This window comes from Pleurodeles waltl, chromosome 5, assembly GCF_031143425.1.
Source record: "Pleurodeles waltl isolate 20211129_DDA chromosome 5, aPleWal1.hap1.20221129, whole genome shotgun sequence".
Classification (NCBI taxonomy): Eukaryota; Metazoa; Chordata; class Amphibia; order Caudata; family Salamandridae; genus Pleurodeles; species Pleurodeles waltl.
In genome coordinates this window covers 1,142,434,008-1,142,460,117 of record NC_090444.1, presented here as the reverse complement: position 1 = coordinate 1,142,460,117, position 26,110 = coordinate 1,142,434,008, and the positions used below count along the sequence as shown (strand labels likewise).

The window sequence follows — 26,110 nt, the reverse complement described above, 5'->3', positions numbered from 1 at the left end:
AAATGTAACATTTGCATTGTTTCCAGAGAGGACAACTTGGCAGACCATATTATAAACTAAATAAATAGCTACAGCCACCAACAATTGGTAGTCATATAAATTTAATTAACAATAAAAACACGGTTATGTCGTTTTCACTGATTTAAGGAGGAAAGACTTAGAGCCTGATTATGATCTTGGCGGACGGAGTTACTCCATCACAAACATGACGGATATACCGTCTGCTACTAGGATCCCATTATATCCTATGGAGGGCGTAATAAAGCGAGCAGAACGTCCGTTACATTTGTAACGGACTATTCCATCCAGCAAGATCGCAATTAGGCCCATAATCTAGTCATTGTTTCATTAGGAAGTAGAACACGAAACACTGACATGTTGGCAATCTGACAAATGAAACCACGGCAACAGTCAACAAATGTAATAGCATGAACTTATTAAATACATATTATATTTTATTTTTGCAATAGAATTCAGATGCAAAACGCTCTGGCAACAATAACGTTTCTTTAATAAATTAACCATTTCATCAGTTATCTTTCTGCTGTATCACACAATCAGATTAAATCTGAATTTTTCAGCGGTACATTAATATTTAGTTATGCTGTCCTAGGACCATCCTCTGCTAGTTGACAGCAAGTTGTAATGTAAGAAAAACAGGCAATCAGCACCCCAACTTCTTTAGGTAGTTTTCCTGTTTTTATTTTCATGTCTTTCCTTGAATTTGGCGCACCACATAACTTTGCACCACAGGCGACCACGTATTTCGCCTATGAATAGCCGACCCTGCGGCTACCATTGCTTCACTGGCAATACACTGTGATGTCATGTAGGAAAATGCCATCCCTTAGGCAAAGTTAGATCATTTAAGGAACCTGTCCAATACCTATTCTTAAAGGTTTTTTTTTTATGTAGTCTTGGTACAGCGTACCCAGAAACAGTTCAGAGGGGGCATCCAGTGGCACTGAAGCCCATTTCATGTTCCTCCTGCTGCAGCTCCTATAAAGACCGTATTGATTGATGGCAAGGAAGATACAATCTCTCTAGCTTCAGCAGGCTGTCCAAGGGAATCTACGGAGTCTTGTGATGAATATTGACTAGAAACTCCATACATGCACTGGGACGAATGGGCTGTTATTCCGGGTTGGGTACTTGAAGCTGAAAAAGAAAAGACAGATTGGTTATTTGATGTATGTGGATCTTTAAAGCAAAATACGTGAGAGCCTGAAGACTCATGGGCAGCTCTGTACTATGCAAATAAGACAAAGCAGAAGGAGTTTGAATACAAAGGTCAATGATTTTAAAAGCAAAATGATCTTGATGGTAATCAATTCTCTGCGCTGTACCAGGATATTTCTGGGGCAGTACCAGTGTTGTTTCACTAGTGTGACGAAGTATCTTCTAAGTCTTCCAGAATAAGGAAGCATAGAATATTTTTAAATGAAAGCATGCTTTTTGACGCAATCATAATAGGATAAAAAGCAATATTTCTGGTCTTGGAAACTGGTGGGTTGGTTACGTTTCTCTTCAGTTTTTTTTATTGCAAGACTAAGCCACAAAAAGAAAAAGAAAAAAATCATGTCATTATTTAAACGTGGAAGACATATATATGCAATAACATTTTTAAGTTTAAAAAATAGCCCTTGATTACCATTTTAATAAAATAGTACAGGCATTTCCTAACAGGCAACTGTAGAAAGAATTTAGCGCCGCATTTGCGCCGCTTTTTGACGGATAAGCGGCTCAAACTTACAAAATACTGGCACACAGAAAAGGTACTACAGGCTTTGGACTACTGTTATCTGAAAACATGGTTTAAATACACAAGGATGACTAAAAAATAAAAACAGGATAAAGAATAGACACTAAATGCATTACCAAAATAAAGTATTGTCCCAACAGCAATAGCATTCAAATTCACTTCTTTTTACAGGGACTTTTACATGTGATTAGACAAAATGGCAACATTTACAGTGCAAGGGAGCCATGATATTTGCTCACCCAACACTTAAGGCTGTGATGGGTGTAGTGTGGCCCAGTAGGTGCATCGGGAACCTGCATGTCTGACCTAATTTACATAAGTGCAATAATGTAGCACCCACATTAGCTGTATGGCTCGGCGAAGGCCACAAGCGAATTTATGCCCATTTATTTATAGCCTTGGACCGAGCTTGGCTCAGGGTGTGAGTGCGGTAAGAAAGCATAGTAGAGGTGGAGTGGCTCTCTGCATCTCTCCCTTCTTTTACTGGACTGAAACCACAAACACAACCACTTCATATTTGGGAAACAAAGTCTGGTAATCCTTGGCTGGGAGCAGGGTTGGGACGAAGGCTGTACTTCAGGCTGCGGGGCACCTGTTCACTTGGACCTTCCTCTTCTGGACTACATCGGGGTGAAGTCGGGCCCAGCAGTCGTTGCGAGCCACATTGGGACAATAGCTCCTCTTTCGGCCGTGGTCATCGGGGCTGCCGTTGCCATTGAGCCCACTTCAATCTCCTTATCGCCCATATAAGGGGCTTTAGCTCCTTCTTCCTACTCCTCCACCAGGTGCTGCTCTCGTTGAGCAGCCGTCAGAGCAATCCGTTTAAACCTGACACATTACACACCACAGTTTGACCTCTTCGCTGGATGGTGACCATGGTGCCATCTAGTTTGGTGACTTTCCACACCTCTGGTTCATAGGTGGTTCTAAACTTCCAACATGGATGTCAGTCCTTCATGACGACCCAGTCCGGCACTTAAAAGTCTGGACTTTGCACATGTCTTCCTAGACTCATCTTGTCTTTAGTAGTCTTCCATTGCCGTTGAGCCTCCACATTTAAGCATGCGGGCTGCCAGCTGGGGACAGCTGGAATACAGTCCAGAGGGGATTGACAAAAAAAAGGGCTGACGGAGCGCAGACAGTGGTGCTATTGGGCGTCTGATAGTAAGCTCAAAGAAAACCTATGGAGACACCATTCTGCATCCTCTCCTTGCTCCACCCCACTCTGCAAAGCTTGGCTTACCGTCCTTATAAACCTCTCAACACCTCCATTGGCCTGTGGCCACTGCGGGGTGGTTCACTAAGGTAGCCAGATAGTCTTGACATTTTTGGCCGTGTAACAGAAGGCCATTGTTGGTTCAGAGTTCAACAGGTAGGCCAGCACGTCAAAGCTTTTCTCCATTACAGGTTCCACGTGTACAAAAGCCGTGGGAGTCACAAGTTCCACAACAGGGAACTGAGTGCAGGAGTCAATAAGTACTGCTGTCAGGTGGCCGTCACGGAAACTGCCACAGTCCATGCTTAATTTGAGCCCATTGTTTGGTTCTCAGTTATTCTGTTATCACAGGAGCCGGATGGGGATCTCCAGTCATGAGTGTGCATGAATAGCACCTTCTTACTCTGTCGTCAACCAGGGTGTCCATACCTGGGAACCACATCTTACTGTGCAAACGAGCCTTAGTTTTTGCCGCCCATTGCTGGCCATCATGGGCGAGGTCAATAATCTGGTCCCAGAGACTACTAGGCACGACTATCTTTTGCCCATTCAGGAGTAGACCAGTTTGGCTCTCTGACAGTTCGCTCCTCACCCTGGACAGCATCTCTCTCCTTGTCAGTCCTTCTGAAGTGAAGGTCTTGGTCCCCTTGAGGAATCGTTGCCATTGCCTTTTGGCCAGTGCTTCCTTTGCTTTCTGGATGGTGGCATCCTCCCAGGTTGCATTCTGGATCTCCGCCATGGTGAGCACAGTGGGGCACGCCATTTGTACAATCAACTGTACAAAACACTCCGTGTTTTCTTCGTCTTCCTCTGTCTTTTGGGATCCATATTGTTGTGGGTGATGTGACAAGTAGTCAGCCGGATCATTGACACCAGGGCAGTAGACGACTTGGAATTTGGAGAGCTATAGCTGCACTGCCCACCATTCAATTCTCAGAGGTGCAAGACGGATGGTGCAAGCAAACAGAGAGATCAGGGGCTTATAGTCAGTGATTACTCAAAAAACGTGACTGCACCGGTACAGATGAAAGTGTTGACACGCCCATCTGATGCAAGGGCATCACTCTTCATTTGAGCATACCGAGCCTTGGACACCGAGAGGGCATGGCTCTCGTAAGCCTCTGGTATCCACTTGTGACTTTGACTCTCCTCTAGTAGCACTGTTCCCAGCCTGGCTGGGCTTGCATCCACCACCAGTTCAGTCTTCTTCAGGTGGTGTTGAAAGTAGGCCATGGTGGCCTTATCTAACAGTGCATCTTTGATGGGCTTAAATGCCCTCTCCACTTCCAGGCCCCAGTCCAATGGCTCTCCAGACCAGGTGAGATGCCTGAGGGGTTCTACCAATGTTACCAGGTTTGGGATATACCTCCCCCATTAAGTAGCCAACCACAAAAAGCTCTGCACCTCCTTTGGGTTTTGGGGAACAGGAGCAGTGCGTATAGCCCCAGCTTTCTTGGGGTCTACCTTAGGCCTTTGAGGAAGAAGTATTCGAAGAAATCCTCCTAGATCCAGTAGAATGAGCACTTCATCTTGTGCAGTGCTAGCCCTGTCTCTGACAGCCTTTGAAGTATCGCCCTGAGCCTTACGTGATGGTCTTTCAGGGATTTGGGGAAAATCAAGATGCCGTCACTCAGTTTGATGATGCCTAAAATGCCTGAAAGTGTCTCATGGATGCTGTTTTGAAACACCCCCACTGCTGACAAGATGCCAAAGCTGAGTCTCTTGTATCGTCAGAGGCCGACGTGTGTAGATAAGGTTGTGATGATTCTACCTTTCGTGTCAATTCCATCAGATGATAGCCTGAATTAAGGTCCAACTTTAAGAACCACTTGGCACCATTCAAGTTGGCTACTCTGTCATCCATAGTAGGGATAATGTGCCTTTCACACTTTATGGCCTTGTTGGGAAGCCTAATGTCCATGCAGAAGCATATGTTATCAGGTTGCTTCAGCTTCGGGGTGATGCTAAGGGGTGGGACCCATGGAGTAGGGCCAGTCACCTTCTCCATCATGTCCTATTCTTCCAAGGTCTGTAGTTTGTATTCCACCTGCGGCTGGAGATGAATGGGTACTCACCAGTGTCATAGAGCAGTCGGCTGGACCGATGGATCTATGTGCAGCTAGAACTGTTTCCCTTTTAGCTTGCCAAGCCCAGTGAAAAGCTGTGGAAATTCCTTCAACATGGTGTTTGCCTGTCAGTCATGAATTTGCACCCCAATAGCATCCCTTTACCACCCTCTGTGACATGAAACTTTGTTTGGTCGATCTTCTTTTGCTTACTACAGTCATTTCGATCAGGTTACCGAGGGGTAGAGGCTCAGTTCTGCCATAGGTGTAGATCCTCGCTCTGCTTGGAGACAGGAACCAGTTTCTCAAATTGTTCTGAGTCCATGACATTCACGGACACACCCGTGTCAATGAGTGCCATCACCTGGGTGCAATTGATGTCTACTGCACACATGGGAGGTGATCTTTTCTTTTGCACCAGCCGCCAGGCAAAGAAGATGACAAAGATATCCTCATTTTCCTCGCCTTCTAACCCCACGGGGCCGGCTGCTTGGCAGTGGTTGTCATTCCATAGTCAATAGATAGTTGGTGTATGGCTACCATTGCTCTCTTGGGTGGTCTGGACCCCGTTGAGGGCTTCACACTCCAACAGGCCTTCATAAAGTGGTTGATCTTACCAAATCTCAAGCACGTCTTCCCCATTGCTGGGCACACTCTCTGCATTTTGTGTTCAAGGCCACAAATTCCACAGGTACCATTCCCTGGACATGAGGTACTTATGAGGGGGTTAGAGGGGGTGCTGCTCTTGGATGACATCTGCATGTTCTTCTTTCACTGTCACCACTTTTGACAAACTCGTGGTTGGTGCAGAACGTGCTAGGGTGGCAGTCATGTCTTCCACACAGCTGTTGGACAGGTCATGCGACCTGACCTGGCAAGGATCAAGATATTGTCCAAGGGCATGCCTGGCTGCCTGATGATAAGTTTTTGAAGCAAGCTCAAGTGACACCCTTGAATGATCCAGGTCCTGATTTCTTCATGTTGGTCGAGACCAATGCACGTGCTCACTAGCTTTCATAGCCTTGCATAAAACATGTCAATTGACTCAGTATCAGTCTGAAGGACTTGGCACAGTTTGAAACGTTCATAGTCCGGATTAAATTGTTGGTCAAAATACTGGTTGAGGGCAGTAACGGCTGCGTCAAAATCTTTGTCATCGCCTGTGTTAGGTAGAGTCAGCGAACTCATTACTGCGCCAACCGTTTCCCTTCTAGCGTGAAAGTAGTGTAATCTTCCCAGCCAATCGCAGCGCCACCATGGCGGGGTTTGATAATTGACTGAATGGGGCAGGGTAGGTGACTGAGGCATGAGATCCTGGGGTGTGCTCAGGAGAAGCCTGGTTCCGTTGCACGGGCGAGCTCAGGTTGAAACACTCAGGTGTCTGTGATCACTCTATGAGTCCTGCTCAGGGCGCGTGGCACACTGCTCTTTTTTTTATGCTGGCTCACCCCTTGGTGTCCACTGGGCAAATCCTGGTCAGGGATTTGCCTGGGCTGTCCCCAGGTGATTTACCTAGTCCTGTACACTATTGCTGGGGTGGGCTGGCTGACTTGGGAAGGCAATGGCTCCATTCTGGGCTCTTACTGGAGGAGAGCCAGAGCGCACCGCAGCAGGTCATGACAGTCTGGCCCACACACATGATGAGCAATGGACCTGCAGACGTTTATTCCTCACTGGCGTGGCAGCACAGTCAATGGGCGGCTCCCAGGGGTTCAGGAAAGCAACGGTGGGAGCGCCGTACTTCACCTCAGGAAATGGCTTGCACCAGCCATCAGCAGTAGTGCCAAGGCCTTAAGTGGTCAGAGGTGGGATCGCCTCTATCCTACACAGGGGCAGCCTTTTCTGTCCACTAGCAACAGTGCCTCAGTTGAGACATGCCAATTTGCCCAAAGGGCTGACATCTCGAGCCACGAGTCGAGCACCACCGACTCTGATGTTCACCATCCCCTGCCGACTCACGTGGGACACAGCACCTGTCCAGACACAACACACCCGCAGTGAAGTGCACAGATTGGGTTGGACGGCAGGTGGTATGGCACTCTGCATGACGGGTCACTCCAGTCCCTTGTTCCCAAATGTAGTGTGGCCCAGTAGCTGAATCGGGAACATGCACGTGCTGCCAAATTTACATAAGCACAATAAGGTAGAGTGCACACTAGCAGTATGTCTCAGCGAAGGCCACAAGTGACCATGCACATTTATTTATACACTAGTAGCGTGCTCGGCCCATGGGGTGACAAAGTACAGCAGAGACCTTTTGTCTCTCTACTGTGGGCAGAAGTAAAATGTGAATTCCAGTTGAACAGACCAAAGATAAAGATGATTTTCCAAACCCTTTTATGTATGAGTATATCTATGTACTTCTTATTTGTTTTTAGTACATGAGATGGCTAAAGAGATGCAGCTGTTTTAAACCAGACCTAAAAAGTGGTTCCTTGTCCATTTTTTTCTCTATTAGACACATTGTGCACCAGACTGTGAGTAGAGGAGAATTGTAGTGTTAAGGCACAAATTAGACTTTCTGAGTGTTAAGGAATCAACATACAGTGAGGAAGACCCACAGTCACCAGAAAATAATCTAAATTCGAAATGATTGATTCTTAGATCGAATCAGTTCTATCTGATCCTACAAGAGTCCATCACATTTTATTCTGAGAATGTAGGGACGTGGGTTCTGTTTGCAGTATCTTCCCACTTTTTGCCTGGGTTTTCGATGCAACTTTGACTGAAGTGCACTGGGTTTCTGCTAACCAGGTCCCCAGTGCCCGTGTTCCTTCCCCAAAACACGACACCTGGTCGCTTGATCCCCAAGTGACCAGGTCCTTCAGCCCCATATAAGTCCCTTGGTACCTAGGGCACGGGAACTGAAAAGGGACCCTCAGAGCTGCAGCTCAACTTGTGCCACTCAGAGGGACCGACCCAGCATCAACCTTATGCAGCCTGCCATTGCAGGCTACGTGACAAGGTGTTCCCAAATTTGAAACACGAGTTGGGACACACTTGTGTGCCATGTCCTCTAAAACACTGCTTGTACTATCTGTAAGTCACCCCTAAAGCAGGCCTTCAGCCCTAAGCATGGTGCATTATATTATAAGTAAGGGCATATATGCATGAGCAAATATGCCCCTGCTATGTCTCTGTCGATTCTTAGAACTAGTGAGTGTACAGGGAAGCCCTTCCAAATACAGGTGCTGGGCACTGGTCAATACGAGTTCCCCAGCTACATGATGGCTTTTCTGAACCTAGGGATGTTTGGTATCAAACACATTGTACTTAACCCTCACTGATTCCAGTGATGGATTTATTAATACATGCACCCAGATGGCACCTTAGAGGTACCCTTTGAAAAAACGACCAACTGCTGGTGAGCTCACTGACCAGTTCAGGCCAGCCTGCAACCAAAAGACAAGAATCTGACCTCCCGGGGGGGAGCCTCTACTCTCAAGAGGTCAGAAACAAAAGCCTGTCTGGCTTCAAAGAAGCCCACAGCCTTTGGGATGCAGATCTGGCCTTTCTCAGAGGAAGACGCCAACCCCCCTGCCACATAGCCCATCTGGCACCTGGACAAGTGGAAAAATTAGCTATGCAGGAGATGTGTCACACTTTCAAACTGGGAACACCCCTAGGGTGGTCAGCCTGAATTGGATACAACTTAGGAAATCCTGTCATCTTGCGTGTGGTTTAGGAACTCTGGACATGGTGATGCCCACTCCCTACAGGAAGTGGTCATCTCGAGGGTGTAGAGACTCCAAGGTTAATTAGCCCATTGGCTACTACTCTTCACTCTCCTTAACGCCCCCTACATTGAGTATTTAGGGGACCCCTAATATCAGATTCTCAGATCTTTGCTGGACACAAAAGAAGGAGTGGACAAGAAGACTGCGGACCCTGAGAACTGAAGAGCACAACTGACTTGGCGCCAACCCTGCTGGCCTGCCTGCTGCACACGAGCCTCGAGGAGCAACTGACTTGTCCTGTCACTGCAGCCTCCAAGAAACAGGGAGAGCTACCAATGTGTGTCCAATTGCCAGGAGGAACACTCTTGGAGGAAAGGAGCTACATCCTGCATCCGCAGTCACCCAAGAAAGACCAGAGACGACCGGGACCACCAGAAACCCAAAGCCAGACATTACCACTGCACCCGAGCTGCCCAGCTCGTGTTGAAGTGGGCCAATGGTGTCAGTGTAGTCCCCAGACACTTCAGAAAAGAAGTCCACCCTGTGCTTGCCCACTGTGGACTTCACAACTGTGTCTGCAGACTGTTCCTGCAGACCCCACTGCAATCACAATTGACCAGGAGGTAAAGACTCAATGCCCTAGGGCATCTCTGCACCTTTTACCCTGGACCCAGGAGAAGAGAACCAAGGGTGTCCCCATGTCTCCCCAGCTTATGGGACCTGGGCCCACTTGTTGGCTTGGTCAGACTGGACTCCCAGTCCATGCCTGCAGAGTGTTACAGTTGGCCCCTAACTCCAGTGCTGGACCTGACTCCAGACGACACCCATGTACCTGCGCTCTGCAGCCCAAGGATGTCCATCCCTGTAGTGACTTTGTAACCGGACCGATCAGACTTGAATGGGAAACCTCTGCACCCGGATGCACCAGAGCTCCCCGAGGTGACCTGTTGGTGTGGCCTTGGGCCTTGCCCCAAAATCACCTTAAGTCCAGGAGACTAGCCCCGTAAGTCATTGTACTGTATCTGCATTGCCATCTTTGTTTTTCTTCCTAGGATTGCATTGCAGCTTTCTGAAAAATGCACTGTCTACTTTTTAAAACTCTAAAAAATTGATAACTAAAAAAGTGTTCACCTGATCCCTGCGATCTTGGTATCAAAGTTTATATAAACGTATGTGTTATTTTTATAAATTGGTGTCCGATTTCTTTATTGAGGGTGTGCCTCTCTTACTGCATGAGTGTATGCCTTATATGTTTAGCACTACCCTCTGATAAGCCACACTACCCCAAAAGAGAGCATTTGGGAGGTCATTTTGTACCTATGTGGGATTTATGTTGGAACAATGCATGCAAATATCATGCATGCCTTTAACACGAATGCCTTTACAATGAATTTCATTATAAAACCATGCTTGGTACAGTAACATGAGTGGTGAATTCTCTCCCGCCCTGCTCCCTTACACTTGATACCATACTCCACCACGCCCAAGCCCTTAAAACTGTCCCTTCCACCGCCTGCCCTGAGCTCTATACCCCGCAACTCTGAGCCCTAAAAGTAACCCTGCTCTGTCCTAAAAACTACCCGACCCCAATACTCACCCTCAACCCTAAAACCTACCCTGCCCTGTCCTTAAAACTACCCCAAACCCACCCTCAAACCTAAAATCTCCCCGCCCTGTCCTAAAAACTACCCTGACCCCCCCTCCCTGAACCCTAAAACCTACCCCACCCTGTCCTAATAACTATCCGATCCCCCTATCCCGTCCTGTATCCTAAAACCTACCCCACACTGTCCTAAAAACTACCCTGGTTCCCCACCCCCACCCTGAACCTAAAACCTACCCCACCTTGTTCTTAAAACTACCCCAACCCCCCACCCTGACCCCTAAAACCTACATCGTCCTGGCCTAAACACTACACACCCTTGGACCCCCACCCTGTACCCTAAATCCTACCCCACCCTGTCCAAAAAGCTACCGCAAACCCCCACCCTGTTCTGAACCCTAAAACCTATCCCACCCTGTCCTAAAAAGTACCCCGTCTCTCCGCCACACCCTGAATTTAAACCTACCTTGCCCTGTCCTAAAAACTACCTGACCCTCCTTCCCTGCCCTGTACCCTACAACCTACCCAGCCCTGTCCTAAAAACTACCCCACCCCCTGCGTCTGCCCTAAACTCTAAATCCTACCCGCCCTGTCCTAAAAACTTCCTAACCTTCCACCCTGAACCCTAAAACCTACCCCTACTCTCCTAAAAACTATCCTGACCCCCGCCGCTGCCCTGAATCCTAAAACCTACCCCACCCTGTCCTAAAGACTACCCCACCCCAGCCCTGAACCCTAAAACCTACCCCACCCTATACTAAAAACTACCAACACCCCCACCCATGCCTTGTACCCTAAAACCTACCCTGCACTCTCCTAAAAAGTACCCCAAACTCCTGCCTCACCCTGAACCCTAAAACCTACCCTGCCCTGTCCTAAAAACTACCCGACCCCTTGCCCCCACCCTGAATCCTAAAACCTACCCCCATCCTGTCCTAAAAACTACCTCAACCCCCCTCCTTAACCCCTAAAACCTATCCTGCCCTAAAAACTGAACCGCCCTGTACCCTAAAACGTACCCCACACTGGTAAATGCATAGTATTGCACTGACTGCATTGTAAGTGACATTCCCCCTCTGTGATACCTCTGTTGATTACTTGGACTCTTTGCACAGTGGACTTCATTTTGGCACAATATATAAAGAGGTAGCTCCCTCCAGAGACATTAAATATGATAGTGCCCATCTAAGGAAGAGGAGAAAGCCTATGTAGAACACCTCCAAGAGTTCCTGTGAATTTGTCTTTGCTCTTCCACATAATTAAATATATTATATTTTATACTCAGTGGCTGTGAATCTATTTGAAAGGTGTCCTATGATAAAAGAAGTGGAGTTAATTGCAGTAGGTCACCAATCTCGCTACATGATGGAAAAACTCTACCTATACATCTTACCATGTTGGCTTATATTACTTGCTCACAGGTTCAGAGTAAAGGCATAAGAAAGGCAGAAGCACCTGAGTGCAGAATTCTCTATCTCTGAGCGCATTTCCACTCCAAAATTATACCTGATGCTGCACATTGCGAAAGCAGTTTAAAAATGCTGGCACAGAGACCTTGTTGCCCAAACTTTGATCAAGCTATGTGTGTCAACCCCAGTGGGCTGTCCGAACATCTTGATTCATAGGAGGAAGGTTGGAGAGAGAAGAGCTTGCACTGCCAGTACAGCCTATGCTGGAAGATGCTGACGACAATAAGAGAATGGGACATTCAGGAAGGTCAGAGAATCCCAAAGTGAAAAAGGGGACACTTAGTAAATGTCCAATACACAGAGTTCATGAAAAAGTGGGTAAAGAACTGGACTGAACTGAAGCCTAGCGAAGTCTCATTCATTTTTGAAAATCAAAAAGCTTTTAAATCACCGATTAATAGTAAATTGATGTTTTCTTTCCAAATTGATAGAAGAAGCATCCTCCACTGAGATGTGGGAATTTATTGAATACTTAACAGCCTTTCCATTGCAAAGGCTGGCTTGTAACCCTGAACAGAGATTGAATCTCATCTAGTCTCCACTATAATCAAATGGGGCAGCTGCACCAACCTGATACACCTCTCTGTCACATTTTCCACAGTCCATCACTCAATCACACAGACCAGGCTCCCTCTAGAGTATGGCTATTATTGGAGAAGTCTTTAATTGCATAGCTTTCTTCCTGCCAGACTGAGACAGGTGTCCCTCAACCTCAATACACCTACTCCCATACCATACATTTTTCTTGAATATTTTTTACTTGCTGTAAGCCTATAAAGGACATGTAGAACACATTTAAGGTCCAAAACATCAGAGATGTTGCAACATCTTTATCAAAAATTGGATGAGCATCAACCACCTTAAACTCAATAGAGACAAAACAGAAATCATGAATTAAGGAGATTGTTCATAGCAAAGAGCATCCTTCCTGGCCTGCAGAACTTAAAATAGCATCCACACAATGGAAAGTAAAAAAACATCAGAATACACTCAGGAGTGGACCTCACTTTACAGCCTCAAAGGGAGAATTTAACAAAATCTAACATGAATAACCTCAGAAGCTCAACAGTGATTTATTCTTAGTAGTCTTTTTCAAGTGAGTTAATGACACAGCTATACTTGGTGCTATCATCGATACTAAGTGGACAGACTTTTAGCTAGGATCATCAAAATGCTCCTAAGCAAACTGTAAATACAGCAAATACCACTAGACAGGTTTCTTCCTTGATTTAATACCCAGGGATCACATAGCACTACCCCTCTAGAGGCTTCACTGCCTTACAGTTTGACAATAGATCACATTTAGAGCACTGTGAATAGTGCACTGAGCACTTCAGGCAACTAGACCAAGGATCATCCAGCAATAATCACACACTCACAACCCTTACCAAGCCTTTTCATCCTTGAATTAGAGTTTGTAAAAGTGTAACTTGTTCAGGCTCTTTTTTTGTCAGTTTTGATGCATGGCGTTTACCACTGGGCCATGCCAGACTATTGACTGCATATTGTTGAGTAATAATCAGAGGATGGTTCACAACCGTATTCAGCTACCTGAACATCAACCTATTTCTTTTTCTATATATGTCCAAACAATTCATGTACATCAGAAAACTATTCTTGTGCAACAAAGACACATTACTGGAATTCATACACACTCTCAATTATGTTGCTCTTTCTGTTTTCACTGAACTCTTTCATGTGTTGCTGTTGCGAAACCACATTTAAATCAACTTAAAGCATTATTGTCCATCCTGACAGGTTCTAATATTCAAATACTCTTCCTGATGCTAAGAGATGCTCTCACATCTTCGAAAGTCAAGACATAAACATAGTGGCAAAATACATTTGTACAGCCTATCGTCTCACAGATAGATTGTAAACAACAATCTCTTCTCAGTTTTAACAGTCTAAACTGCCAAAAGGAATAATTTTTTGTGTGGTGGTGGAGCTAATTATAACTCGAATAATCTACTCTCTGCCTAAATTTACCCAATCTCATCTCTCATCTTTTTTCCAAAATAGTTTAAATTGGATTGAAACACAGAATTAAGAGGATGGAAATTTGTTTACCACTGCTTTCTATTTTAACAATGCTTCTTGATCTTCTGGGTTGAGTGTTGTGTAGGAATTGTACATACAAAGAGTATATTTATTTAATCTAGGTCTTCCACCACTACATTGTAAGCCTGATTCACTTACACTTTTGAGTAACTTTACAATTTTGCGAAAGTTTACTACTTTTTGGTATTCTCAAACTAGCCTTTTATAGTAACTTAAATTTTTGTAGTAGTTTACGGTTTTGTAGTAAGTCCAGCACTACACATGGCCACTAATGGTACTGCAGCACCCTTCCATAGAAAATATTGGTTTTATGGGCTTAAAAAAATAGGAAATGATGGTAAAACAAAGTCAATTCTTTAAAATAGTTACACATATGTATAAATATAAATAAATGCTGAGCAAATATAAAAATAGTACATACTTATGTATACATTAAATAATTTAGATTAAATAATAAATATGTACTATTTTATATTTAACAGTATTTACATATTTATGTATATTTATAACTATTTCAAATAATATTTAATAAATATTTAATCATTTTTACAAAGAAGACTTGGACAATGCTGTTGAAAATGTTCCAGTTATGCCAATACTCCAGAACCTTACAGTGACTATCAGTGCTGATGAACACAGAATCCTCCTCAATGAGACAGTCTTGATCGATTAGGGTTTTATAATACCATCCTGGATCTCTTCCTTTTGTAGCCCATACTCAGGCTGTAGAATACTTTCTCTTTTACGTCTTGTATTAGGACTTTGTGGAGTGTGGCAAAGGTCATTGTTTGCACTCCTTATATTTTAGTATGTATTTTGTAGGTTAATTACAACAATTGTAATAATAATAATAACTTCCATATAGATTATAGCACTGACCACATGTCATATAAAGCCTTCTACAAAGCAATTGTTGTGCTAGTTGCAGTCAATTTAGATAAAAGTAAATTTTACCAAAATCAAACTAATGCCAAAAACTCAGCATCTGCTCAGCAACAATGTCTTATGAGAGCTGAAGCTCCTTATTTCTCCAGATGCCTAGGTTTGCACAGGGGAAAATGCATTTCATTATATGCCCATCTGGCCGCTGGATCCTTCATTTAGCTTTTCTTGCCAAGATAAATTAACCCAGATATAATTCTACTTTTTCCTATGGAATACTTTATCTTACATTAGAATGTATTAGTATTTCAGCTTCCATCGCCACATATCTATTTCATTCATTTCTTTCTTTACTTGTGCTTGTTAAGTTTTTTAACAAAATATTATCCAAATCTGTTATGAAAGAATTACAAAAATAATGGGTCTTTAAAGGAAGTAATGATGTGCCAAATGTACGAATATCTTGTTGCATATACACATCACAAACTGCGATGAGTATTTTTGCAACTTGTACATTTTGTAAAAAGCTGATTTATGTTCTAATAGGTTAGTTCCTAAAAACCTGCATTCGTAGTCTGTTGAAATTTGAGTTACATCATAAATATGTATAAGCTAGTTTGCAAATTGTGACTCACTACATTGGGATACCTTTACAGGGATGGTGGACTGCTAGAGGCAGACTGCCATGCCCGTAATCACATTTCAATAAAGTTAACATTTTTTTTCAAAGAACAGTCCATTTTCGTTAAAGGAAAACAAGTTGCATTTAAAAAGAAAAGTTAACTTTTTTTATTGTTTGAGTCTGCAGTGGTCCTGTACAAACATTGTAACATTCAGTAAGGGGAAGGGTAAAGGGAAAAGGGTCTCTAAGGGGTTAATTTCCTTTTGAGAATTAGTTACCACCTCAACATTGGGGCAGAAACCTTACAATGATTTATGACCAATATTTTGATCCTAAATAATTGATACATATGGATAGGAATCACTATGTGGAAGGGACGCCTACAACACGCTACCTGAAATAACAATTCCTAATCCATTTTTTGACCCATTTTAGGAGACAATAAAAAATTACTGTATTCCAAATATTAGCTTAGCAAATTGCCAAAAGCAGTTTTTTGGTTGCTAACTCTGAATAGGAACATTTTTCACTGAAAAAACTGGTTTGTACATCTGGCCAATACTTCTGGTAAAATTTCCATCTCACTTTTAAATGCACGTTGGGATTGCTATTTGACAAATCTAGCTGAAGAGCAAGAGAGCTCTGTATGTCGAAAGAGAGGAACATATTATAAGAGGGGAAGAAGAAACAATTTAAAATCATAACTAATAGTAAATTATGATAATTGAATAAATGATGGGTGCATAAAATCATTTTAGTTCCAGACTGTCGCCATGGAATCGTTTCTATTCACAGAGTCAAACCCATGCTTTTGCCCAGTCAAATGGTAGGGTAGTCTCTGTTGTGCTATTGACAAGTAATACTTGATACATCTTCATGCAATCTAGCCTGTGGCCCGTGCATTAAGCACCAATTTATCTCTGCCTTCTATTGTTCTAAGAGAGGGGGATGGGGGAGTTGGCGCTACTTGGCTAGCTGTGGTTTTGACAAAAAACATTAGCTAATATTTCTATGAGAAGTGTAAACAAGGAACCCATTTTTAACAGCCTTTGCACCCTTGCCAGAGCCATGTTTTACTGGTGAAAGGTCTGATAGTATAAGCAAAAACAATCACAATATGAAGGTGCCAAGATGACACTGGCATGTAGGGCTTAGCTCCAATATGAAAGGATTCTAACTCATACAATGAACTAAAACATGTCTATGTTGCTTATAATGCTTTTGCAACCACTTTTGTTGAAAATATGTCCATGTTTGTTGAAAATACATTACAGGCACGTTTCCAATCAATAGTACATACCCATCGTGTTCCGGCACACAAGAGATGGTGGGTCTGTGTAGTAGGAGTCGCTCTGCTTCCGTCCACTGTCATCTAGAATGTTAAGGGGGTCATGAATGTCATTGTACGGAGGCAGTGTCCGGATGCTGCTAACACTGCTAATGACTGAGACATGCTGATCTATCAGGGATCCAAGTCGATGAGGTTCTTGATAGCTGACACTGTTTCCATAGTACCCTGTAAAAAAATAAGTAGTAAAAAATATACCAAGAAAAACAACACATTGTAAACAGTCGGCATTTTTACCCACGCCCCTACATATGTTCATTGCATTATTCAGCTAGGCAAACAAAGATAGGCTGATTGTACTAAAAGAAGGGCCAAGGGTTAGAAAGAGATTGCCTGGTAAAATATTTACTTTTCAGCTCTCAGACCAGCGATGCTACTTTTCAGTAAGCTTGAAAACCCAAGCTGGATGAGCACACCAAGAAATCTAAACAGCCAAGCGACCTATGTTGAAAACAGGAAGTGGGTTTTGGCAACAGTGAGACTTTGACACATATTCATTTCATGTTGCAAGCATGCCCTCGTGCTTCTCAAGATCCACTGGGCCCAGCTGACAAAGAAAGTCAAAAAATGATGGACTAAGATCTCTCACCGGATTTTATTTTCTGACTTTCTAGGAATCAAACTTTTTCATAGAGATAGATCCAAAAATCTGTTGCAGCCACGGGGAAGGACATGTGACATTCCTATTATGATCCTTTTTTCTGCTGTGCAAAGGGGGGAAGTGTTTCCTGTTTTGCAAGCCCTTTCCCCCGCCCACATCAAATCTGTGAGTGGTCCATTCCCTTTTGCAGCGCGGAAAACGACTTTCATCAGCTCTTGGTCGGAGTAAAAATGCATTCATTTCCAGGGTGAAAAGAGGAATTAGAGGAAATTTGTGAATGCTGACAAACCAGTGACACCGACTGCAAATCCCAATGGGAGGGGCAGGTCGAGGAAAGGGACGGTGGGGAGGGAATAAAAAATAATTTTAAAAAAACATACCTTTCCCATCGCTGCTGCCTGGATCCTCTTCTGATGTCCCTGCATTCACTGGGACACCAGCACAGGCTTCCCAGCAATCCCGGAACTGCTTTCATGCTAAAAATGCTAGCATGAAAGCAGGGTCAGGATTGGTCTGAGCTGCTTGGACTGCCGATCAGACACAACCTTGGGGTCTGTGCAGTTTCTCCAGCTCAGCTGTTTGACACAGCCAGGCTACAGAAACCTAAGTGCGCATGTGTGTTTGGCCGGCCTCAGACAGCCGGACAAACACACATGCATACTTAGGTGTATTCTCTCCTCCTCTCCTCCTCTCCTCCTCCCTCCTCCCATAGCCCAGCTCCGCTCATCCCTGCACTTGCTGCTGGCTGAGCCAGCAGCTGAAAGATAAAACAATCAACAAATATTGTTTGATCTTTCAGCTCCTGGCTTAGCCATGGGGGCGACACTCCTTCGCCATTTCAAAGGAGCCACCCCTGTGACAAACATCCATGTTTGTCAACTTTCATAAACTTTTAATGCTAGCAATGCCATGGAAACGCCTGTTCTCCCACCTCATGAATGCGATTTACGGGTATGGGGAAATATACACTCGTGCCTACCATGTCAAGGGCTAGTGGGCTAAAAAATGTGCTTTAAATCACCTCAGTGTCACTTTTGAAATGCCTTTCATAGAGGCAGCAGTGACTCCTCTGCTGTGGCAGAGGAGTGTCACCCCTTCACCCCCGCCAACAGCAGCAGCTGAAAACTTGAAGAATAAAACAATAATAAACTATGTTTATTTTCTTTTAATTTTTCAAGGGATGACAGGCACGGGATGACAGGCACCAGGGGGAGTGGTACGTGCACTCTCCTCAGTGCGCATGTGTGTTTGGCCAGCCGTCTCAGGACAGCCAAACACACATGCGCACTGAGCTGTCTCCAACCCGGCACTGTGTTGCCAGGTTGGAGAGAGCAGGCACAGGCTCCCAGTCTCCATAGGAGTGCAGATCGAGAGCACTCAGGCCAATTGTGACACTGTTTTCATGTTGCCAGCAGCATAAGAGCAGCATTAGGATTGGCCGCAGGGCAGGCTGGGAGCCTGTGCCTTCAGAACCAGAAGAGCAACGAAATGGCAGTGATGCACCAGGCAAGTTTTTTTCTTGTGTTTTTTGTGTGTCTTTTTTGTTTTGTGTCCCCCCAACCAGCCCCGACTCCAGCCACCACTGCATAGAGATCACCTCCTTTTTAAAAGACTAATAAAAACCAGTCTGTGAGGAATGCAGTTTGGACAGGTCTTCTTCTTCCTCACCCTCCCCTTTGCACTCAGGAAAACCTAAGTATGAACATGAATCTCTCCTTTACTTTTGATTAAAAAATCTCTCTGTATCCTTTCTCTATTGAGCACAGTGAAAGTAAAAATGTTTGCTACTTAAGAGATAGTTTATTTTATTTTATTCCTCTGTCTCTGTGTGGATAATTTTGTCTATCTTGTAAGCAACAATATCACTTCCATGAATGACGTTCAGCACCTTTTTAGGTTTCAAGCTGTGGGAAATCAGGGCCATATTTATGGCAAAGTCATGCAGTGCAGCGCAGCAAGTAACCTTTTGGCTACCTAGCGCCAACGCAGGCATCCCTGCACCATAGTTCAAGGGTACTTCTGTTGCATGCTGAATCCCCTGAGGCACATTCCTCTATTAATGCATGCTGCAGAATGCAGCACACATAGAAAGAAGATGTAAAGAGGAGAAATACAAATATTTCTCCTTGTTACGCCTCCCCTGTGAAGGTGTAGCATTTTGGCACATTACAGGGTTTACCAGTCCTGGTAAATCTGGGAATGTGCCAAAAATCCATGGCAGTTCGGTGGGAACACCAACATAATGCTCATGGAACGCTTTCACAGGGCAGAGTAATACAAGGCAGCGATTTGTGCTGTGTTGCGTTACTCCAGATTTATGAAGTCATAAAACCAACCCAATAGTCCCAAAGCTTAAATGCAAGGAGCACTGCATTATATAAGTTTGTTATTCCAATGGCAGCATTGGAACAGCTGACATGAAAACCTTGCACCACCTTGTGACAAAATTAAAAATTACAGTCTAGTAATTACAAATGAGTAGTCCAGATACAAAGCAGAGTATTATATTGTGATGCAAGCGATACTTTAGCGATGTCTGATTGTACTGAGTGCCCTGAAGTCAGCTACAACTAAAGGTTTCTCTAGGGGTTTTGATGTGCCCAGGACCTTCATCAGGAGACTCTCTCCACCACTGGTTGGGCCTGATGGTGATCACATGTTAGTACACTTGCAGGGAATGTACAGTGTTCTGGAGTGAAACATAAGTCTGAGTCAATGGAGTCCAGGCTCAACAGGAAAGGCTAGCCGCAATTTAGGGGCACTGAGGTGTAACCCGAGTCAAGCCTTGTAGAATGAACTGCCAGACTAGGTGAGGAACAGTGATAGAAAGCAGCAGGCAAGCACTATTTTGGTGAATAGTGGGTTAAGAACATTGGGCCCTGAAAGGAGGGACTGAAGGTGGTGAACAGGTGAGACATCTTGAACAGAGTTCAACACCACAGCTAGAGTTGTGGCCTTCAGACTTGAATTTTGAGTGTGGGCTGAAGCTGTAATATAATGATAAAATTGAACAGAGGATTATTTAATGTTACAGGCCCTCATAGAGGTGATGACATGTCCAGTGGTTTGAGTTAAAACTATGTCACCCCCTCTTGGCTCTATCTTAAAGGGGAATATTGTCCGATTTGGTCCTTTGCCAGAGATGGGGGACCCACTGGCTAAAGCAAAAGGATACAGGCTGCAGGGGTGAACAGAAAGTGGGGCAGACCGTGGGCTTCCTAATCATGATGCTTAGGGCCATAGTTGGTTGGAGAGGAACAATCTACTTAGGGATCCTCTGAGGTCCTTCAAGATTAGAGGTTGTGAAATTTGACTGGGATATTAGATGTTACAAAAGGGATTACTCCTCCTATAAGTGGAGGACCTATGCCGTGGCTTGGATGAGTGCACCAATCATGAACTCACAGCGGACAGAGGACTAGTATCCCTGCCCTGGGTTAAGCACATATATTGATGGTGGATACCAAATTTTATGAATCCGTAATATGATGACTTTTTACATATGTCTGTGAAAGTTAGGCCTACTTGCCCCTCTCGGGTAAACGTTATGCTGTTATGTGACACCCAGAATCATGTACTGACTTCCTGTGTGTATGCCATGTGTGTGTGTGTGTATATTGTGTGCATGAAAAGCATATGTGGTAGTAGGACTGTGGGTATATGAATCTGAGTACTGAAGGCAGTACAATACATTCTGGATGCCCCAGGTTTGGCATGCCACAAGATTGAGGATGTGGACAGCCTCGCATGACCCTGTTTTGCCTCCATTCCTGAGTTTGGAGATCCAGCAACTGAAGTGAGGAGGACGGAGATGGGTTACCTTTAGAAATTTCATGAAGGCTTTGCTAGCAATAGGTCTCTTATTGGTTCTTCCTGAACACTGCTGTTTGATTTGAAGTAAAGGAAAGGGGTGGGACTGTAGTTTAATTTATGCAAAGTTAGGACAGTTCCAAGTCAGACCTGCCCTTTTGTCTGTCCTTGAAGTCTAATGACAGCTAGGTGAAGGAACCTCACACTTCATTGTGCCCTTGTTAAAGGAGCTCCAGCCTTGAGACATACCCAGTGCTTCTTATTGTTGAAACATCACTTTACACAAAGGTTGTGTCTGGAGAGCAGCCTGACAGGGACCGTTAAAGACAACCACCTTAATATGTTTCTGATATTTGAGGTGATGGATCAACATACCCTGTCTAGAAAGTGTGTATAAAAGTCAGATCTGAACCACCCCACTTTGCTGTTGTTTTAAGTTTTTTTTGACCAAGGAAAAAAGTTCTCCACAGCGTACTTGAAGGACTGCAGCAGGCCCAGGTTTGGTGTCTGTTTGACAGCAATTTTATCAGAGGTGAGGGACGTTAAATGAAGTATCTGTTTTGTTTTTGTTGTAAGAACTGAGTGTCTGTCGAGATTTTAGAAGCCTGCTTCTGAAAAAGGGAATGAGTCTTCTTTGCCCATCAGGAGGACAGAATGTCCAGGAGAAGACCTTTGTGTCCATGGCCTGAGGAAAACATAAAGAACATAGACTGTCTGAGAGAGAGAAGTCAGGAGTGAACCATGCTGCAGTGTAACTACTGGTCTCTCTCTGTGGTTCCTGTTGAGGATCATACAGGCCTGAGTTGACCTACATCTGTCATGCTGCATGATTCATACACCAACATAAGCTGGACTACAACTGCCCTGAAATGTGTTTGTGCAGCAGTCCTAACTGGAGTACAAATGTCTTGCCACATGAGGAATACACCAGTTTACGCAGGTTGCAACTTCTTTACCCTGGCCCGCCTGATGGCATCTGTCATTTTCCTCAAGAGGACACACTTGGTGAAGACATGGGTTATGCCCAGCCCACTGTGACTGCTGCAGAGTCGGAATGCGAGTGCTGGAGACCTCTTCCTACAGTCAGAAACAATCTGCTGCAGTGCACATCAGTGTGCATGAGGGCTGAAGACTGTTTTCTACACAAGGGAATGAATAGAATGAACTCATTGAGTACTTTAACTTGTGAGGCACCTAATCTACTTCTGTGCTTAATTCATGCTCCTTCAAGAGATTGTAAGTACCATGGTCACCAGGGAGGGAAAGAGAACAGAGAGAAAGGCCTGGGGTGTAGTCTATACAAGGCAATTGTTATTAGTGATATTACCCTGTATTCACAAAATTAATCATGTGTTAGTTAGTTTTGCTCTGTGATTAAAAGTACTTCCTTTTTCAAAAGGACAAGTGCTTGCCTGGATATTGAATTATTGTGTCCATTGGTTAGTTGTTGAGTACTGTGCTCATACCCCTACACTACCTCACTGAGAAGCCTGCGGTGGCTCAGCTCACCCTAGCTACACTTAGAGTCAAGTGAGGAAGGTTTGTACTTGGCCCAGTTTGCGCAGCCATAGTAGAATGGACCCTAGGACACATGTAGCAAATGGCCTCAACCACCAGGATTATGCTCCAGTTGGCCTGTCTGCCTGTGGCATCTGAATGGGGTCTGAAACCATGGATGGTGATACCATGGCTAGATGTTGTGAAGTGTTTCTTGAATAGTCTTCTCTATGACACAGGACTATTTTTTCTGCAGTAACAGAACTACATTTGACCAAAGAAACCCCCTTAAGAAACTCCATATATCTGGAGATGTTTGTGTGTAACAAGAAGCAGGATTCTTCCGCAAATCCTTGTAAATGGTTTTGAATCTAGAGATGGAGGCATGTTAGGAACAGTAGACCACTAACTCTACAGTCACAGTTGGGAAATGGTAATACTGTAGCCCTTGTTGGTCCATCCATCCATCTATCTATCTATCTATCTATCTATCTATCTATCTATCTATCTATCTATCTATCTATCTATCTATCTATCTATCTATCTATCCGGTCGCCAGAAGGTAGCTATAGTTAGGACCTAGTTTCAATTGATAAAGCATTTTTTGACTTGTCTATATCCTTACTGCTATTTGATGAATCTTTATGAACTGTTCTAAAAAAAGTGTGCACAAGGGTCTTGTTGTACATGGGAAGTTTCGGGGTGATCCATCAATCGGGGGCCGAAAACGGGGAGGGGTCAAAAATAGTGTTTTTCCCATTTTAATTCCCATGGGGATTTTGAAGATGACTACAGCCCAAAGTGCTGGATGGAATTACACCACATTTGGCAGAAAGGTAGCTTATTGTTCATAGATCACACTTTTTGTTATCTGGTGTAAATTCATTCAGTAGTTTCAGAGTCATTAAAGGAAAATATATGTGTATATTTAGAGGCTCGTGGGAGATCAAATTTTATTAATATATTAATGGCATAGAAGTTAGCATATGGTGACTAATTAACCTACATTTTACGGCCTAATAGAGAAATAATGTGGAAATGTAAAGTGTGCATGTTTGAATTATGGTGAACCACGTGGCCGCCATGCCTATTAAGCATCATGTTTTAACATGAGATATTTTGCATTCATATTAAATGAAGTACTAAAGTGAGTTAACGTTAAAGAATGTTTTATTAAAATGCAGATTAAGAATTGAGAGTATTGAATATATGTGAAATAATCTTACTCATACTGATTACATGAATCTTATTATCGTGAGTGTCATGTCTGCTGAAAAATAAATGCACATTTAAATTGCTCCAACATGTCATAAATACATTTTTGCAATTTAATAATTGCCTTAATATATTTATTATAATTGTACGGTGCCCAAATGGATTATTAATGAATTGAATGTATTATTGTGCTTTTAGGCTTTTAGCTTGACTAGACCTGAAAGATACATTTTGCAGCAGTAATGGAAAATCACTTGTTTGTTTTGCTCCCTCTGACCTGAATTATTTTTCTAGGATGTTAATGTAATGTTGAATGTCCTATTGTATTGAAGGCAAGAAACATGTTTGTCGATAACAATGTTGCACTCTTTGTTCAGCTGTCGAAACGGGACAGGAAACTCATGATTCCTATGTGAAACAGGTTTAGTTCTGTGAGAGAAAAGCCCAATGTTGCAAGTTATTAGAGAATGCAATATTTTGTTGAAATTATATGAAATCGTGGAAATGACAATGCACATTTGCTGAGAAAATCTGGAATAGTAGCAGAATTGGTAGTGCCATCAACAGCCATTGGTCACCGAATTTAAGTGCGCTCACCTGAATGTCCAATCAAGAGGATTGTGGTTGTTCTAATAAGTAATAAACTTTGAATTTGAAGAGAGTCTTCTCCCCTGCTTCAATGCTGTTCAGAACTCCGTAGTCGTCCATCTGTTCTTGCTTAAGTCTGCTGTAACTCTCTGATTCTTTAAGTCTCCCGTTGAGTTTACTCATCTGAGTCAAATTGCTCTATTCTGTTATGTGCTTCAGTATTAATAAGCCCAACTAATTCTGAACTGCTGATTTGTCCAATGTGCAGCTCGTGTTCTGCACTGTCCTGATGCTGCTGTCAACTGAAGCTGGAAGAAAGTAACTGTCCTGCCTCACAAACTATTATTGTCTGCTGTCCCATGATGAGAGAAATAATTAAATCTGGTTCCTTGTTTCCTTTTAAGTTAGAAAACAACACCGGCATAATTTTATGGTGAGTTGCCGTAGTTAGATGTTTTCTAAATTATTTTTGTCTCTTTTATTTTTGCTTTTGTCCGCATGTGTTAGCCTGTTCCCACACATGCTGGTCTAAATTTGTGTTAGTGATAAGGATGGCCCAGCCTGAAACCTGACGTTGAATAGCGGAACTGTATTTTGTTGATTTACTGATGTCACCTACATCTACTTTGAAATCTAATAATAATGTGCCTATTGTGTTGCTGCTAATTTATATCATTCTTTTTGAGTGTCTAATAATGTTGATGTTCAGTAGGCTAAATCTTTTGAGATGTTTTGGTCTGTTTTAGATTTTCATGTATGTTTATAATTTAGTTTTGTACACCATTTATATGACATTGATTTTGGATTGTAATAGAGCTTTGAAACTTTATTGAGTTTAGAGCTTAATTTAGTGTTAAATTGTTTATGGTGCCTAGAATTGTTATGGTTTATGTCACTGATTTCTGATTGAATGATTCTGACTACTACACTCTTCAACAAGTTCAAAGATCTAGTCAACCTCAAGAGGTGAGAGTAGTGATGGTGTCTCACCTGTGTGTGTGTGTGCGGTTTATGAACTAGAAGTGGGAAGAAAATCTTCCCAACACAGCATGCCAACATCAGATACTCCTCAGATCCTGAAGAAAAGCAGGTACCTGATTGGCTGGCTGCAACCTGACAGAAAAGGTGTGGCCACCATTTTGTTTCTCGCATTATCTGGGGGTGGGAAAAAACATTATAAAGAGTTATAGGACACATGGTAGGGGGACTTCTCATGGATCAAAAAGTGACCATTTTTTTGGGCCGATCCTCTAATAATCCTCGGATCCTCCTTGAACCCAAGGGAAAAGCAGGGCCCTGATTGGCTGACCAAAATATTAACATACATGTTAAAAAAATAGAAATTTGTTGGAAAAAAAAGAAGGTTACAGGGACAATATAGTTAGCTAACACATGCGGACATTATAGTTAGGTTGACGTATTAGCCATACAAAGCCACAGAAATTCAGCAGGTATAGTTATAGTTATATTCATCTTCAGAAACTATAACTTGTTACAGAAAGTAACTTTGGGCACCGAGTTATAGTTCCTTAACATAAGTATAATTATATCTGCTGAATGAATGTTTATGGTTTTGTATGGCTAAAATGTCAACCTAAATATAACATCCTTGTAACCTTTGTTTTTTCAGTGAATATATATATATATATATATATACATGCATATATATCTGTCTATCTATCTATCTATCTAT

The 26,110-nt window shown here is 43.2% G+C and overlaps 1 protein-coding gene across 1 annotated transcript in view; it reads right to left on the bottom strand.

Moving 5' to 3' along the window:
- Positions 1–225: 225 nt before the first annotated feature.
- RFX6 (regulatory factor X6) overlaps positions 226–26,110 on the bottom strand; it is a 337,979-nt gene continuing 312,094 nt past the window's right edge. The window contains exons 18-19 of the mRNA XM_069236757.1: positions 16,659–16,874; positions 226–1,158 (exon numbers count right to left, since the gene is read on the bottom strand). Of these exons, the coding sequence (XP_069092858.1) occupies positions 977–1,158; positions 16,659–16,874 (398 nt within the window). The 3' untranslated portion in view covers positions 226–976. The remainder of the gene's footprint in view (positions 1,159–16,658; positions 16,875–26,110) is intronic.